General features: G+C 46.2%; 1 protein-coding gene across 1 annotated transcript in view; it reads left to right on the top strand.

The window, feature by feature from the left end:
* IGDCC3 (immunoglobulin superfamily DCC subclass member 3) overlaps positions 1-18,833 on the top strand; it is a 258,903-nt gene that overhangs the window by 88,077 nt on the left and 151,993 nt on the right. The window contains exons 3-4 of the mRNA XM_073304657.1: positions 11,156-11,300; positions 16,500-16,630. Coding sequence (XP_073160758.1) covers positions 11,156-11,300; positions 16,500-16,630 — 276 coding nt within the window. The remainder of the gene's footprint in view (positions 1-11,155; positions 11,301-16,499; positions 16,631-18,833) is intronic.

Raw genomic sequence — 18,833 nt, 5'->3', positions numbered from 1 at the left:
CTAATGTCTCTTCTCAGGATTGGAGAGCCCCGGGGCAGCATGGGAGCCAGGCCAGAGAACAGGAGCTCCACTGAAGCTGGATCTGTGGGTGTTCCACCATCTGGCTGTTCTGTGTTGGGAGGGGAACTCTGCACCCCCCAAGGAAGGACAAGTAGGAAACATCAAGTTGAGTGTCCTGTGCCCTGCATGGGAAAAACCCACCTAGCGCAGAACAGGGCCCCCCAAGGGTGCCCTGCGAGGACCTTTCAGGTGCTCTCACTCCCTGTGAGAGCACCATGTCCCGCTTTGGAGCCAGCTTAGCTTAGCTTTAACTATCAGTTGTGATGATCCCAGGCCAGGAGGCAGAAAAGTCTGGCATTGTTCCTGTCTCCTGATCTGCCTGATGCTGGGCTGTCTGCTAAACAACTCAGAGAGCACTGGGTCAGCTGAATGAAGATGGAAAACCTTTCTCCCCCCAGCTTGTGCAGGGACAAGCCACAACCCAGGTAGGCAATGTGCTAGCCAGAGGGTAAGACCATGACTATGGCTCCTCCCCTGTGTAACAGCCTCCGACACTGGGTCTGCGCAGGGCGAGTGTGGTGCACACCCCCTGGGAAAGTGGAAGAGCCTTGTGCTAATGTGTGTTTCCCTGGAGCCCTTAGAAGAATTCTAGCTGAAGTCCCTAAAATTTCCAAGGCCTCCCCCACTATATGTCCCTCCTCCCCCACCCCAATGCAGCCCCTACCTTCCAACCAGTCTGGACTGAAAGGGGGAAGCGTGCAGATTGCCTGTTTTTTGGCACATGGCCATGTAAATTGTAATGTAAAAAGCCAATAACGCTTGACACAAATGAAGTGATTTCATCTTGCTGTGAGTATGGAATGCTGGGGTTTTTTTTAGTATCTGCTGCTTATTTTCTCCCGTAGACAGCTGCTCCGTCACGAGATGGGTTATTAGAATGCGATGCAGCGCACCAGCGCTATTCAAACTCAATCAGCAGCTCCTATCTTCAGGCGGTTTAGAACTGAGCAGCAAGAATAAATAAATAAATTAATGGAATAAAAATCCCCAGCCTGCTCCAGGTGGAAACTTGGCATGTTGGCCTGAGAACTGCTTTTGATCTGACTTTTATTTGGAACCATATTTGGATGAAATCATCTCACCCAACTTTGGTCAGAAAGAATCAGTTCTGATGATTTTTAAAGTGGCGGGAGAGCGAAGAAATGAGAGGGAGAAATCTTGTGCTCTGGGAGACTTTGGCAACACAAAAAAACCCTCCAGAGAGCCTGATTCTGCCATTCCTCCTCCTACTGCCTTGCTCTGGGAGTAGTTCCATTTGTTCCACTGTGGAGCTGAAAAATGGTTTGGATGACAGCAGAAAACGTGTGGCTAATTGGAGTCTGTATTTGGTTCAAGGTGTGGGCAATAGACACAGAACTGTTGAAAATCCGCATAGCAAGTTACAAGCTTTGGGCCTGATCCTGTGTGTGTTTTACTCGATTAGTCCTGTTGAACTCAACGGGACTGCTCTGAGGAATGAAGATGGCTAATGTGAGTGTAGGATGGAGTCCCATGCCCTTTCAGAAACCCCCACTATGGTTGGGAAGTGCGGTACATAGCAAAAATGTTTTTTTCCCCTATCTTCTGGTGGCTGCTTGTTTGCATTGCGTTCATCCAAAATGTCTTCCTCCATTCTAACGCTGTTGAGTCTCACGGCCCATTTGGTTTTCAGATCTGAGACCCAACGTGCACAATGGAGATTTGGGATTTTAAACCCTCTTATTAGAGGGAAGAGCTGAAGGGGATTTTCTTCTGTGGCGAGTGAGGCACGGCTGCTCTCTAATAGGTCCCTCCCTCTTTAAAGCTGGGAGAGAGGTGATTTTTCATTTCCCTCAGCTGTGAGTGACGGCCCCCACTTCTGATACTCCTGGAGAATTAAATAGATAAATGGGCGGCGCTGTTGTTCACGCTTCACTATGCACAAAGCCGCATGCATTCAAAACAGGGCTCCGTAGCCGTTCAGCCACGGCCTCACACAATAGCATCATTAGACACGGAGAGTGAGCTTCCAGTCAGGGTGAGGTTGCTGTGCAGCTGTGAATAGCCACTGGGCTCTTGTGTGAGGTGTTTTTTTTTTTTTATGCATCTTTTTAAAAAGAATGTAAAAAGAAGATACAGTGTCTTTTCTTAAAGACTCGTAAAACCGTTCTGTTCTGAAAGCAGGCGTCATTGAGAGGAGAGGAGAAACCCAATGGAATTTGCTTATTCTCTCTCCACAACCCCTTTTAATATCCGGGCTCCTTTCAGACAGGCCGATTCTCAGTTCCCAGAGTGTGAAGGGTAGCAAATAAAATGACCTTGTCCAAGATAAGAATTTCTCTTTGCAGATAAGGCAGACTCCGTATTTATTAAGACTTAACCTGCTAGCTCCTTTGAAAATATTCAGCTAGTTTGCTAGGTTAATGGTGCCAGGTCTCTTAAAGCGTCAGAGAATGAAGAGGGACATAATTCTTGTGTTTGCTATGGGAACTTGGCTATTGGGTGGAGTTTGGAGATGGGTGAGGGGTGGTGCGGACTGCCAGCATTTAATGAGCCTAATGGACCCCAAAGATTGTTTCTCTTGTGCCTTTCAGCTTGAGGTTGTAACACTTCAGATACACACTTAATTGGCACACTGTTTAATTACTCCATGGAAAAGGTCTCTTTGACTTCTGTTGGCTGGATTCCGTCAAGGGCGGCCAGTGATCAGGCTCTGATCTTTCTGCTGCCTTAGTATTACGGAGGCTTCCCTATGCCCTTATATATGGGAAGCAGAATGGAAGGTGATTAAAATATGCTTCCACCCAGAAATGTGATTCTCACCATGTTCATTGTGTCTCAGGCATTTCCAAGATTTGCTCAGCGTGCAAATAAAAAGATGTTTGTTCCAACTGCTGTCCTCATGGGCTTACCCAAGACTTAGGGGTCTCTCCCTCTTACATGTCATCCCCAGTTATACAGGTTCTGCTGCCACAGCTATGCCTGGGCAATCCCATTAGCCTTTAGAGAGGGGTAATCAGAAGGCAGTGGGTTGTATTGGTGTCTGTGAGGGCCTGCTTTGGCCAGCAGAGCTTCTGTTACTGGTGATGATGTACAAGATGGAAATAACACAGCTTGGCTCTCAGGGCTCAGGCTGGGTTTGTGGAGACGAGCTGTTAGGGAAAAGGCCTTTTTAGTAGTAAACTAGCATCAGTGAGAAAATCAGAGACACATGATAAAGGCCATTCCCCTCACACAGTGACATTTTTACAACATTACCTTTCAGGGAAGAACCACTCTTTAAGGGAACCAGTTCTGCCACTGCTTTGCTTTGTGACTTGGGGCAAATCACTTTCCCCTGTGCCTTAGTCTTCTCATCTGTAAAATGGGGTTAGTGGTACACACACTCCTTTATAAAGGACTTTGAGGGCTTTGGATGAAAAGCTGCATATAAAAACTAAGTATCACGACTCTTCCTCCTTTTACACTCTCATTTTCACCTGTGATTTGCAATTTCTAGAGGGTCTGAGGTGTTAGTGGGCAGAAACATGAAGCACTACTATCCAAGTGACTGCCCTTTTCGCGTGTCATTTTGCACACGGTTGAACTTCCATGGCTTTTGAGGGTGCTTAGCACCTTATAGGACGTGCTCTTAAGGCTGCATTGGATCACTACATTGTATCGCAAGCAACTTGGGTGTGTTGTTTTCTGGAGTAATTTAAAAAATGGAAAAGCAACTTGATTACAAAAGTAGCAGGGCTTCCCGCTCTCCAAACACCATGCTTTGTATTGAACCTTCAGAGTTCTTTTCCCCCTGTGCCTGCAGTTGATAATAATGTTTGCGTTTTAATGATTCTAACAGGCATGGGATTTGCTTTGACATCCCGAGTTAATGTTTTCTTTTTCTACATCAGATCTAGGTCAATCTCTTGCTTAGCACTAATGCTCTACTGAACAAAAAAGGATTGGCCATTAATGGTTTCAATTTAGTTTTTCATGGAGTAAAGAAAATTTCATTCAATACCTATTTTCATTTTTATTACATCAGACTTTCCGTGGCATCTGTTAGTCTGGAGAGTGTATTTGCTCTTCGATTATGGAAGACCCAGCAAACTTGTTTGCCGTAATAAATCCTCCGTGAATATGGATGAGGTCAAGATCTGCTTCTTACCTGTGAGATGCTGCAGGTTTAGTGCAGTGTCTTGAGGACTTTTCCTCCGGGAATCCCAGAGCAATGGAATTCTGAATTTGGAAGCTCCTTAGTGTGCTGTATAGTGATACCTCGCCAACCGCTGGAGTGGAATGTGGCAGTCAATGCATTCGAGTAACACTCCACGAGAGTTTTAGGAAGAAGTGAAGGATAATTTCTCCCGTTGAAAGTACAGTTAGGTATAATGTAAATATCCACCCTGGGATGTGTCCAGGACCCAGGAACTAGAATACTTCTCCTGTTATGAAAAATCCCATAGGCTTTACAATAACAAAAAATGGCTAGAGTCTTGGATTTCTAGCTCATTCAAAAGATGGGTGTCTCCTGCAGCAGGTCCCCCACGCATTACCATTGGCTCAATACTGAATTAGAAGGAACAGTATCACCCGCCCTGAGTCTTGCAGCTTCTGGGGCACAGGTGCTGACTTTTGGTTTTGCTGGTGGTTGTGTTCCTCTCTGCCCGCTCCCTCCCTGTGCGAGTGGTGGGGCGGGCCTTGGGGGAAGAGGCTGGGTGGGATTGAGGCCTCGGGCGGAGCATGGGTGGGGCCACAGGGCGGGGTGGGGGTGGGGCCTTGGAGGGAAGAGGCTGAATGGGGTCTTGAGATGGAGCGGCAGGTGGGGAAGAGGCTGAGCAGGGGATGGGGCCCACAAAAGATTAATGTGGCCCTGCGGGTGCTGAGCACCCCCTATTCTTTTCGGTGGGTGCTTGAGCCCCGGAGCACCCATGGAGTTGGCACCTGTGGTCCGGGGCTTCTTCTGGAGTTCCCACATCCAACCAAACACTTTATAGCTTACGAGATCAGCCCAGCTACTGCCTGCAGTCTGTGAGTGCTGCTCATGCAGCCCCCAGCCCATGGGTGCAGCACTCCTCTGCTTGGCTGTCTGTGCTCTGCACGGACAATATGATGCGCTGCCAAAGGGCAGGAGTGCCAGTTCAAGATAGCACTGGGCCCAGTCGAAGGGGAGCAGCTCTGAGACTTTTCACGCCGTAGTCATGTTCTGGAGATAACAATACCACCAGCATTGTTCTTGGCTCTCTACGCCTGTGGTGGTCTTATGACAGGGGTGGGCAAACTTTTTGGCCCGAGGGCCACATTAGGGTTGAAAACTGCAGGGAGGGCTGGGTAGGGAAGGCTGTGCCTCCCCAAACAGCCTGGCCCCGCCCCCTATCCTCCCCCCTCCAACTTCCCACCCCCTGACTGCCCCCCTCTGAATTCCCTATCCATCCAGCCCCCTCTGCTCCTTGTCCCCCAACTGCCCCCCTCTTGGGATCCCCTGCCCCTATCCAACCCCCTCTGCTCCCTGTCCCCTGACTTCCCCGACCCATATCCACACCTCCACCCCCTGACAGGCCCCCCGGGACTCCCACGCCTTTCCAACCCCCCCGTTCCCCATCCTCTGATGGCCCCCCCACAACCTCCGCCCCATCCAACCACCCCCTGCTCCCTGTCCCATGACTGCCCCCCAGCACCCCTCGCCCTGGCCCCCTTACCATGCCGCTCAGAGTGGCATGTCTGGCAGCCGTGCCACCCAGCCAGAGCCAGCCACGCTGCCCTGTGGGGGCGCGCAGCCCCACTGCCCGGAGCGCTGCCCGCTCAGTGGTGTGGCTGCAGGGAGAGGGGACCGTGGGGGAGGGGCCAGGGGCTAGCCTGCCTGGCAGGGAGCTCAAGGGCCGGGCAGGATGGTCCCATGGGCCAGATGTGGCCCGCGGGCTGTAGTTTGCCCACCTCTGTGTTATGAAATACTTCCCTTGGAGGGGAGGATACCACATTTGCCTGTACACAGGCTCAGAATGATGTTCACTGTAGCCAAGGCCCCAGCAGCTGCGGGCATTTTTAACCATCACATCGTCCGTAATTGCATTTAGCAGAGTTAGGTGACACAATGGTCAACACGTTGGCGCCTTGCCTACTCCCATTGTTCCTACCACGGACGGAACTGAACCAGCAGAAAGTTTTAAGGGGGGAAAGATCAGTTCAGATCCCCTCTAACAGCAGGTCAACAGAACCAGCCAGCAATTTCCACTCACCCACTACTACTCAGCTGCTGCAGTGGTGGTTTCATTGGGGACAACTGGATGGAGTAAGTTAAATGACCAAGATAGAGGGATTAGATAGTGCCTCCCTATCCAGGAGACTGAGAGTGCAAATGAATATTATAGTGCCATGCAATTATTTTAAAAAATAATTATGTAAATGTGCATGCAAATTAGATGCAGCCGTCAGGCTCTTGGCAAGTGGCCGATGCCAACCGGGAAGGTGTGGTTAGCACTGTTCCCAAGGTATGTTTAGACAATTAAGTGTCCCTGATAACAGAAATCCTAGTGTTTCCTGGTGAAAGGCAGGAGAGTCAGAGAAGCAAGTGCTCAGCAGTGTGGATTTGTTGTGCAGTCAGGTGAGAAGTATGTAGTATGGTATGGTACAGATTTATCTCCCTTGAATGGTGCCCCATAAAGCCGTCAGTTTCCCACCCTTTTCTCCTTTACACACCGATGTGATTTATTTCGAGGTTGGGAACCACATTCAGGTGCTCACTTGCTGTTAACTTTGTGGCAGTTTATATGAGCTCCAGCAAAGCCTTTGTCTTTGTAACTGTAAAGAAAGTTTCAAACCTGCTTTAAAAAATAGTATTTTGTAGGTCAGTGCATTCATTTTTAATGCAGATTGTGAAAACCAGCTGCCTTGGCAGGGGTCGTGGTGTTTCCTAGGCATTTAACATAAACCTGTGCTTCAAAGCCACATTACAGGGTCACAGAAGAGTAATATTTTACTTACCGTCCTCATAACTGAATTATTTATAACCTCACATGTTTTATTCATGATAAATATTAATACCAGTGTCTTTAAGAGGAGAGGTTATCACTGCAATTTTACCTGTACGAAATACGATTGAAATAAAGGAATGGAAATGCGTTTTTTACCGAGGGCTATTTTCATTCACACTCCCCTCCTCAAATTAACCCCTTCAGCGGCTGTTAAATTTCAATATTGTTTATTGCTAGAGAACACCGTGATCGTTTTTCCAGCCTGTAGTTTCTGCATCCTTACAGTGAGTCATAATGCAGGGCATCTGCGTTTCTGGCGTTTTTGTTTTCTTGTTTAACTTTGTGCAGTTCAGTGAGTTCATGGACCCCTGGTGATTAGCCAGCTGATACCAATTATAGCGTGATCATCCAGTCAGTCACTGTGCTTGGTTATCAGTTATTGGGCACCTCTATACTATTGACAGGTGGTGACTTACCAAGACTGTACCCCCTTTTAGGAATGGGAACTCTCTTTTCACTATGTTTGTACAGCACATAGAACAATGGATGCCTAATCCTTGATTAGGGGCTATCATAATAGACTATTCTCAGTGGTAGAAGAGGACAGGACAAGGAGTAATGGTCTCAACTTGCAGTGGGGGAGGTTTAGGTTGGATATTAGGAAAAACTTTTTCACTAGGAGGGTGGTGAAGCACTGGAATGCGTTGCCTAGGGAGGTGGTGGAATCTCCTTCCTTAGAAGTCTTTAAGGTCAGGCTTGACAAAGCCCTGGCTGGGATGATTTAATTGGGGATTGGTCCTGCTTTGAGCAGGGGGTGGGACTAGATGACCTCATGAGGTCCCTTCCAAACCTGATATTCTATGATTCTGTGATTCTATGATAATACAAGTACTACTAACACATCATCATTAGTTTATTGGGCATGCCACATTCTTTCTCCTCGTGCAGGATTTCCTTCCATCTCATTATATTCGATGAGAGCTTTATTCATGGAAATAAGAATCAGTTTAACAGTATGAAAATAAATAAGGCATTAACTTTACAAGGCAAACATGGGGCATGCTCCAGCTCCCACTGACGTGGATCAAGCCCTTCATGAGGTGAATATGTTGGGACAAACCCAGAGAATCCATAGAGGATTGAATAGTAATTTGCACTGGATGGACACAATAACGTACCTCATCCTGGCCCTGAGCCCAAACCCATTGAAATGGAAAGTGTCCCAGTGATTTCAGTGGACGTTGGACCAGGTCTCCTTCTGGAACTCTTCCCTCTGTTGGTGAGCACTGACTGACATCAGTGGTCCCATTTGAAGTCAGTGGGATAGCTCATGCAGTGCTTGCCAGTGTAACTCAGGGGCCCACAATCAGGCATGTTGCCCTTTTGAGAAAAAGGGATAAGGGATCATTCTTCACCTTCAAAAGTTAAATCAGAAATAGGTTTGGTCAGTTTTATTGAAGGCGTCAGGACACTCCCTAGAAATGCTCCCTGTAGGGAGAACAGAAGATGTTTCTGTATGCCTGTGTGTGCAGTTTCCAGGTTAGTATGTTTCCCATTGGGTTTCCCATTGACTAGGCGGGCTTTGATCCGGTCGTGCAATATGTCTAGTGTGCTGAGGGCGCATGGCAGCTTGGGTGTTACTGCTATCTACACAAGACCATATGGCAAGGGGAATTCACAAGCACTTGAAACAAAATGGATATTAATGAAATACTTAGAACCAAAGAGCAGGGTCCAGGGGAAACCTTCCCAATCCTCCAACCGCCCTGTGCTGGGGCTTTCTACCAAGCGCTATTCAATCAGCTTAACAAATCTGTATTTAGCATGTTGAACTTGAGACTGATGATTTGGGGAGCAGAGGGGTTTAAAGCAGCACATATTTAATGTATTGCTAATAGCCTCTCCCATCTGCCCAAGCCCAACTGGAATCAGCAGGTGAGTGACCCTGACACATACGTAGCTTGTTCCTTAGCAGATGCACATTGATTACCCTTGACACATGTAAAAGGAGGTGGGCTTTTCTGTGCGGGAGAGGGGTATTTTTAGGGATGGGAAAACAGAGCTAGGGGATACGTGATTTTCTTGGAGTTTATATTATATGGTAACTTGAGGGATCCTCCTGTGTATATGGTACTAAAAATGAATCATGAGCTAAATAGAGGCTCTGAGGTGTTTATTAGCCCAGGTTATATTTATTACGCAGTCAAAAGTTAGCACCTTCCAATTAATTAATAGTAATAATTATTGTATTCTGGTGATGATGATTTATGTAATGCTAACGGCATGCCAGACACTTTACCCACAAATGATTATTACTCTTATTGTACTGCAAAAGCTGGTCTTTCTTCTTCTTCGCTGATGCTTTGAGAGTTATCCTTTGCTGACAGCTGGTTGACATGAGAAGCCCAGGTGACCCCAAGTGTCGTGGGCATGCAGGGCCCAATCCTACAAAGTCCTGAGCACTTTGTGGGACTCACTACAGGCCCACTGGTTGAGGAGGATGCTTGTTGCAGATGCTCATCACCTCCCAGGCTCAGGGCCTGTAGTAACTAAGTTTAACAGTAGAGGAATGTGCATGTTATGTGGTTGTGCAGAACTGAGGTAGATGTGTGAGTCAGTAGTTTATACCCATGCTTTTCTCCTTAATGTAACGGAGGGCAACCTATATCCTAATGAGAGTCGTGACCAGGAAATAACAAACCATGGGCTGTTGTCTTAAACTTGTCTTCTGTTGAAGGATATCCCCAATCCTATCATGATTGTGTGCGACTGCTTGATAAGCATGGCCATCTTTAAGCAGTTCCTGGCCTTTCCTATCTTCCTCCAGAGTGTGATGCCACATTAGCACAGGGGGACTCTGTTTTTTTCCCAAATTACTGCAAAACCCCACTGCATCATGCTAACAGTTTGGGAGAGCTAAAATAAGGATTGATCTGAACATTTGCCAAAAGGATCCCTCCGGACAATGTTCCCTTTCTGTTGTTTTTCTTTGACTGGAATGAATGACAGACAAAGCTCAGACTTGTGTCATGGTGGCTATCATGCCGGAGGCTGATCACCAGTGCAGCTCCATCAATGGTTTCAGTGGTGGGAACACTACTGTAGATCATAATAGAATGCCCTAGACCCTTCCTCTCCAGATTCCCAGCCAGGACTTCCCTCCTTGGTTTTATAGTGAGCCCAGTGCATGCTGGATCAGGGGTTTAGGGGGTGCTGTGTGAATTCTTGTGTGATTGATAGCACTCCTAGTTCTGTACTTAACTAGTGAGTTCCAGTGTCTTGCTCTGGGCAGCTTAGAATTTGACCTGTTGTCTCTTTGTATTCACTAAGTCACCAGTTATCCTTTCTGAATAGGTTGTTGCCTGTACAATACTGAACTGGTCCCTCTGCTGCTATTAGGGTGATGGAGAAAATATGCACTAAAATTGGCACCGGCATCATCTGTTGGTGTTTGCCAACCTCTGTTGCTATCAGTTCTGATCCTATCATTCTAACAGCTCTGACTTTATTGGGGTTGTTCCCTTTCCTTTTTTGATGCTGGAAGGCAGAAACTTGAAATGATAGGAGGCCACCTGCAGTATGTGCCAAGCAAAAAAATCGGCTGCCATAAAATGGTTGCCAGCCTGTTCCTTGCACTCTTTCAGTAGAGAAATGAAAATAAAGTTAATGGGGAAGTTAAGTCAAACATACAGACAGGACGTTTGTGGTGGACATGGTAGAAGGGCACTGACAGCACTGGAATGAAAAGCGCAGAGACCAGACCTTTTCTGCTCTGCAGCCGAATCCAACGCCTACTGAAGGTGATGACAAAGACAGCCAATGAGTGACACTGCAGTGTTGGAGCATCCTACTGGCCCCTGCTGTGATGGTGGTCACTTCTACACATGATTGCAGCGCACGTAAATTGTGTAATTGCAGGCCTCCCATCCCGCTTTCTTTGCCCAGGTGCAGGGTTAGCATGTGCAAATGCCTGGTGTGCAAACATCCTTTCTGCACACCAAGGCATGGGTCCAGATTCAGATATGACCCTACAAGCCACTTTTGTTTGCTGTTTCTTGGCAGGTGAAGTGGTGGATATTTCTGCCAGGCTGGGTCATTGTGACCTCTGCTGGCAGTGCGCTCTCTCAGCGCTGAGCTGTTGTGATCTCATTTCATGTCTTTGTTTCTTCTCTTCCCTCCTCCAGCTATGTCGGACTTCCATGTTCACCCTCAGAACGCAGTCGTGGAAGAAGGAGGTGTTGCAAGATTCCAGTGCCAGATCCATGGTTTACCAGAGCCCTTAATCTTGTGGCAAAAGAATCAAGTCCCCATCAACACGGACAATGATAGGTAAGAGACATAGAGGTAATTTATTACTGACCCACACCTACATGTTGGAAATAGCAGGCCAGAGGCTCTCTTGCTGGTAGAGGGAGATGCAAATGCACTATCTGGGCACACTGAACATCAGAGCGGGGTTCATCTGAGGGAAGGCTCTTTTGTGTTTCTGCCTTGGAAAGACATTTAAATCTATGCCATGAGTTCCATCCTCCCGGCCCGGGGTGCTGGAGTGCTGAGAGCCACTGAACTAAACTGTGCGCCCTGTGTATGATGGAAACCACTTCAAGCCAGGAGGTGCGGCACCTATGGTTCTGGCTAGGGGATGTGCCAAAATAATGCTTCCTAAGGCTATCCCGGGGGCTGGGAACATACTGTCCTGGCCACCCAGTATAGCCACAATCACTTTCTGTAGGGCCTCCTCCTGAGCCAGTGTGGCAGTCACTGTCCTTTTTTTTGTCTCAGACTGGAGAGGCTTTTTAATCAGATTGCCATGTACAATATCTATCTCTACACTTTGCTCCCACTGCAGGTTGATTCTCCTGAGCTAGGAGCCCTCCACAAGGGACAGCTCACAGAAGGTAGCACTCACCAGCATGACAAAGCGTTGTACAATAAGATCCTTTTATGTTTTGAAGGTTTAAAATACAATCTAATCACTGGCCTTACCTTCCGAAGCGAGCTACATTGTAATACCCCAGCCTTGGCAACGAGACCAAAAGAAGGGTGCCAACAGAAGATCTTTTTAGCTCTTTCCCATTCAATCCTCCTTAAAAAAAAACAAAATCACTTTCCACTTCTTGCCCCCCCCCCCCGGAAAACTTGAATGGCATGTCCTTGCTTCCTTTGTTTGACAGCCTTCCCCCTTTGTTTAGGAAGCGCCGCTAAGCCTGGTTTGATCTTCTGAGTGTGGGCGTGGAATGAAGGGACAGGTGGCAGGCCACCCTAGTCTTTGGGAAGAGTTTCAGCACGTAACAGGAAATGCTTGATGTGCTGGCTCCAGTCTGTGATAGTCACAGCTGCAGCCAAAGCACCACAAAGCAAGTCTTCCCGGAGCCAATCCATCACGGCACACCTTGATCATGACTTGATGTCTGCACACTGGGGAGAGATGAAACCAGGAAGCTGTAAATATTTTTCTGAAAGTCCCCTGTTTTTAAACGTCAGCTCAGCATCAGAATGTGGCTTGGTTCCTTTGGAGCTAAAACAAAACACACGCGAACCAGAACAATACTTGACCTTTTCAGCTGTACTGTGAATTTATAGAAGCACCCAAGAGACCGACCACAGAGTTTAAAATTGCAACGGTCTGATTTTCCTGGTATTTTCCATCTACCCTTTTGTAGCCTACTAGCATTATATCTACACTGCAATAAAAGACCCTGGGCATAGCTGGGTCAGCTGACTTGGGCTCGCAGGGTTTGAGCTTCAGGGCTATAAATCTGCAGTGTAGACGTTTGGACACGGGATGGAGGGGGGGCCTGGGGCTTGAGCCGGTGTCTGAATGTCTATACTGCTATTTTTACCCCACAACCCAATCCTGAGTCAGCTGACCTGGGCTCTGAGACTTTGAGCCGCAGGGTTTTTGTGGCAGTATAGACATACCCTAGGCTTTATTCTTCTACCTAACGCACTTTGAATAGTCCTTACTCATGTGAGTAGCTCCATAAGAGTGCTTGCTAGCAGGACGCATGACACAGTGGGACTGTTTAAGGTAAGTACTACTCAATGTGAGTAAGGGTCACAGAATTGGGCCTTAACATTTTTTGTGCTCATCAAAATGAGACTGTTAGAATTGGCTAGAGTAGGCCATGCCATGGGCAGATTTGTGAGCAAGTTCCTCTTGTATCTGTTGCAGAGATGCACAGGGTTGGAACTGCAGTGTCAGAATAGACTGCCAGATACGTCCACATCCCCAGACCGCTAACACTGGCTGCGCATCTGGCAGGGATTTGAGTGAGATCATCACACCTCACTTTAGCTGAGGCTCGAAAGGAACAGCCACAGAATCCAGGGCTCTGATAACCAAACCCATTTGCCTGACCTGCCCTCTACTTTTCCTTGGGTGAAGGAGGAATATTCAGATGCTTACAAAGGAGCTAGTTTAGGCTCTTTCTACCTGTGCTGGGCATCCTGATTTTGAACGGATTCCGCTTCTTTTAGGATGAAGGTTGCTGTCATAAATATAAAGGGAAGGCTAACCACCTTTAAATCCCTCCTGGCCAGAGGAAAAAACCCTTTAACCTGTAAAGGGTTAAGAAGCTAAAGATAACCTCGCTGGCACCTGACCAAAATGACCAGTGAGGTGACAAGATACTTTCAAAGCTGGAGAGGGGAGGAAAACAAAGGGTTCTCTCTGTCTGTGTGTTGCTTTTGCTGGGACCAGAGCAGGAATGCAGGTCAGAACTCCTGTAAAGGGCTAATAAGCAATCTAGTTAGATATGCGTTAGATTCTGTTTTGTTTAAATGGCTGATAAAATGAGTTGTGCTGAATGGAATGTATATTCCTGTTTGTGTGTCTTTTTGTAACTTAAGGTTTTGTCTAGAGGGATTCTCTGTGTTTTGAATCTGATTACCCTGTAAGGTATTTACCATCCTGATTTTACAGAGGTGATTCTTTTACTTTTTCTTCAATTAAAATTCTTCTTTTAAGAACCTGATTGCTTTTTCATTGTTCTTAAGATCCAAGGGTTTGGGTCTGTGTTCACCTATGCAAACTGGTGAGGATTTTTATCAAGCCTTCCCCAGGAAAGGGGGTGTAGGGCTTGGGGGGATTTTGGGGGGAAAGACGTTTCCAAGCGGGCTCTTTCCCTGTTATATATTTGTTAGATGCTTGGTGGTGGCAGCAATAAAGTCCAAGGGCAAAAGGTAAAATAATTTGTACCTTGGGGAAGTTTAACCTAAGCTGGTAAAAATAAGCTTAGGGGTTTTTTCATGCAGGTCCCCACATCTGTAGCCTAGAGTTCAGAGTGGGAAAGGAACCTTGACAGTTGCCCAGAAGGTTTTTAACATTAGTTCAGTCCATAAATTGTGACATTTGTAATCTCTGACACCAATGGGATTTGGTGAAGAGAGTTGCTTCCTTTGTAGCTGAGTTGAAATTCTACATTAATCATGGTTGGTACAATTTTGTGTATAAATTGCATATAAATTTGTATGCTGAGTGTTACACTTTGAGGCTTTGAAGACAGTATAATAGCTTTGGAATTGAATCTTCTAATGTGGTAGGCAGATTGTTAACAAAAATGAAGGCTTCTGGTGGTATAATTCATCCAAAATAAAGGACATTTGAAAGTCCCAGAGAGATTGCAATCAACTGCAGTACGTCCAAAACTGATTGCTGTCATGCTGTCTCAGAGATTCAGCCGAGCTCTTGGAACCCACAGTGAGAGCCGGTTAGAAACACTTAACCATATGCTGATCTAGAAAAGATAGTCTCAATCTTCCAGACAGAAATAATCATTAACTCATCAAAATGTAATGACCTACTACCAGCTAATTTAATGACATAGTTGTTTAAAAAAATGCCAGACAACTTATAATAAATATATATTTTTGAAACCCACAAACACACTCATTTAAGGTAATACAGAACTGACTCGCAAAGGCCAGAAAATTCAGACTTCCTAAAATCTACAAACTCTGTGTGTACCTCAGCCCATTGCCATAATAGATAGCATTACGGTATGCAAGGAAGCATGTTATTTAGAGACTTCTGCAACATCAAGTTTCATCCTTTGGGTTAAGGAGAGAAAAGTATTTTAGCGTTAGCTTTGAATTCCCTGGCTTTTATTGGTTTGTCAGATCACTAATGCTTTTCAGTCTAGGTTGTTTTAGTTGTTTTTTTTTTAATTGTTCTATTGACATGTGGTATGAGAAGGTCCGAGGTTCATTCACACCCATATCATGAGGATCCACAAGACAGAGATTGTTTTATTGGCAGCTTCCATAGTAACAGACACATGGCAGAAGTTCTGGTGTTTTTGGCCAATGAATGTGGTCGACAGCCCAACACGTTCTAGATCATGAGACCAGGGGAGGGGGTGGACAAAAATCACCATTTGTGTAACCTGGTCCAGCTCCAGGAGGCCAAACTGAGCCATCTTGCACCACATGGAATGATGCTAGTGGGAAATTAGCGCTGAGGTCTGGTGGCGGTATTCTTTTGTCTTTCAACCAGTGAAATCTGAATAATCACGTTTTTGTCTGTGATGAGGCAGGGCTTCTCCCCAGCTTCCAAATGACTCTCTGCCATGCCCAAAGTCTCTTTGGAGCAGTTTTATTCCCAAACTGAAACCAACAAATAAAACTAGTTTCATAACTTACGTTTTGCATCTCAGGCTTTCGTTGCCTCCCCTCCCAGGGGGTGTCTGGCAGTCCTGTTTCCTGCAGCTTCCTGCCTCTCTCTCACCTGCTGACTCTCAGCCAGTTCCTTCTCACAGCCAGCCCTTCACTGGAACTTCCTTTAGAGCCCCAGGGGCAGCCCACCCCCTTAATTGGCCCAGCTGGGAGCACCTGTTCTGGCACAGGCAAGCTGGACTTACTTCAGTTACAGGGGCCAGCTGCCCTGGGACATGGTCCAATTTTGGTAACACGAAAACTACTGTTAACAAAGTCAAGAAAACGATGCAGTGCTCAGTGGGGACGATTTCTCAAAACCGTTCATATCTTGCTAGTTCCCTCTCTGCAAACATTCTGCTTTGCTGGTGACTCTTTATATCTCGTATAGCAAGATGATGGTACCTGTCCTGGGTACCAGGGATGCCACTTTTGACGTGGAGCGTTCCAGTGGAACATGAGAGGAAAGCTCCTGCTAACGGGACGGTGTCAAGATTAAAAAAATCAGACCAGCCCCAACCTATTCAGTGTTTTATACACCTTCCTTACGAGTGTTACTACTGTTAAACACGTAGGAAGGGAGAATGTCTCTTCAAAGCGGAGGATAAATTCCGTGCATTATGAGACCGGAGATTAACACTGAAAGGTTTTTTTAAAATATAGGCCCCGATCCTTAGGTCTGGTTGAGCTTGCTTGGTGTTGTACCGGATTGTGCAGCACCCTTACATACCCCTAAACACTGGGGCTAGTGGATGCCAGCATGGTGCAGACTGGCCTAGGTTAGTGCAGCCTCACCTGGGACGTGCAGTTCTGCTCCCCAATCATGTTGCATTCTGCGACTGTTTTTTCGTTTGTTCTTTTTGTGTCCTCTAGGTACACGCTGCTTCCCAAAGGAGTCTTGCAGATTACCGGACTCAGAGCCGAAGACAGTGGGATTTTTCACTGTGTGGCTACCAACATTGCTAATGTGAAATTCAGCCGGGAGGCCAGACTCACTGTGTCAGGTTAGTAACAGTAAACGTGGTCTTTCACTCTTTCGCCTTCTATCTGTTGTTCTGAACCAGCTGAGTGTAACAGAACTTTTGTGATAACAGTATTGAAAAGCTTTCTTCTGTCCACAAACAGTACATTCATCGTTCCTGCTTGTTGTTAGTTTCTGCCAGATTGGTCCATGTGATAGCAAATAAACCTGTCTCTTTGCCTTTTAATTAGTGCCAACCGTTGGGCAGGCGGAGGAGGGAGGAAGAGGAAAACATGAGTTGTAGAAGGAAGGAAGGGAGAATACATTCTTTCTGAAATGTGAAAGATTCCCCATTTCCTTACAAACTTGGTCTACTCTGGAAGTAACTGCAACACGCGGCGTGATCAATTATTTATCCAACAGGGAAATACATTCTAGTGTTACATTACATCCTGAGAAGTACTGACATTTCCAAAAAAGAGAAAAAAAAAAAAAGAAAGCAAACAATTCTCAGAGCATTAAGGTGAGGTTTTATTTGGTTTTACTTGACAGAGGTGAAATCTGGCCCTACTGAAATCACTGGGAGCAGGTTCTCACTCCTGATAGTACCGAAAACTTTAAGGGGAAATATAATGGCATATGAACTGTTTTCCAGAAAGTGAGTGTTATGTGCCCAGACAGTTTTGGCACACTGCCACCTGTGCAAACAAACGATACCATAAGAAACACACAACTGCTTCCCTGCACAAATGGAGCATGCATGAGCTTTGCATGTGCAAATTCCTTCATTTTGTGATAGTGCACAAAAATGAAGCGTGTGGGTGATGTCCACGCATGCAGTGGAGGATGGATTGAATTACCTTTGAAAATGTGGCCCACAATGTTTCCATAACTTCATTAGAGTCCAGCTTGTCTTGTCTGTAGTGTTTTGTGGGCCATCCTTTATTAGACTACCCTTCTAGCACACAAGTAACAATCTAGAAGCCTCTATGAACAGTTGGCTCATTTTCTGCCAGGCCAACTGGCTCATCAGTTGGCTCAATTTCTGCCAGGCCAGTCAACCTAACATAAGTAGTGTAGCCTTCTCCTTAACATTTGATCCGATGTTGTTTGGCCACTCCTTTAATTTTAAGCAGTGTTAGTCTACAAAACCTACTTCAGTGTTTCAATCACCCTCCCTAGTGTGATGAAAAGAAAATATGAAGTCAAATCATGCACCCATAACCCAGCAAGCAGCCAACAGTAGATGACAACTTAGAACTTTGTGGAGGAGAAGGCACTTTCTGTCCTGAGCTTCCTTTTAGAAAACATAGGTGGTTTGCTTCTGGGTGGTTTCAAAGTGTCAGAGGTTCTTAGTTTCTGTTGGTTTCATTCTTCCTGAATGGCCACTTCTGGGCAAATAACCCAGCAATCTGGATTTCTTCTTGGAGATATAGAAACCTAATTTACATGTAAATTTCAGATAAGGAATTATACTGCAGAATGGGAGCTGATTTTCAAAAAATGCATATGTGAAATTGTGCATGGAAAATAGGTGTTCCAGAGAGAAAATCATGCATGCAGATGATCAGTCAGACACACGACTCCAGCTGGAATTTAATTAACCATTTTGTGAAGATACACAAGCAGGAATAGAATCCAGCTTCCTCTGCTGTACCTGTACAAGTCTGTAGAGCTGACAGGTGAAATAAGGCATACAACATATAATGGTCAGTTGAGCAAGCCAATCTGACCCCGATTATACCCAAGGAGCAGATCCATTTAGAAACTTTAGAAAGGCAGGACTTTAGCCTTTGTAGACAAGCACCACATCTCATTACCAGGAGTCATGATCCTGTTGTCTCATACAGCTATGCCCGCTGAGGCCCAGGACCTGCTGTCACCAAGCCTGCTGTAATCCTCGGACATGGCTCTGTGGCCAGTGACGTCATAGAGCTTGGGCTGTTCCTTTCCTGAATGCAAGATTAGTCTCTCGGCAGCATGTAAGAAAACAGCCTTTGGGAAATGGGGAGAGGCTGGGGCAGAGAGATGTTGCACATCAAATCTGATGGGAGAAGAAAACGGCTTAACTGCTTCTGAAAGACCTGGTAGCATTCGAGGCCTGTTACAGATCTGCATGCTTGATGTATGTGAACAGTAGCTGCACGGAGGGGAAAACGAACAATAAATTATCAGCGGGCTGAAGTTCTGTTTAACAGTTTACTGCTCTGAGTTATTATTTCACTCAGGGAGTAAAGTGCTAGCTG

Source organism: Lepidochelys kempii, chromosome 10 (genome assembly GCF_965140265.1).
Source record: "Lepidochelys kempii isolate rLepKem1 chromosome 10, rLepKem1.hap2, whole genome shotgun sequence".
Lineage (NCBI taxonomy): Eukaryota > Metazoa > Chordata > Testudines > Cheloniidae > Lepidochelys > Lepidochelys kempii.
This window is presented reverse-complemented; position numbering and strand designations above follow the sequence as displayed.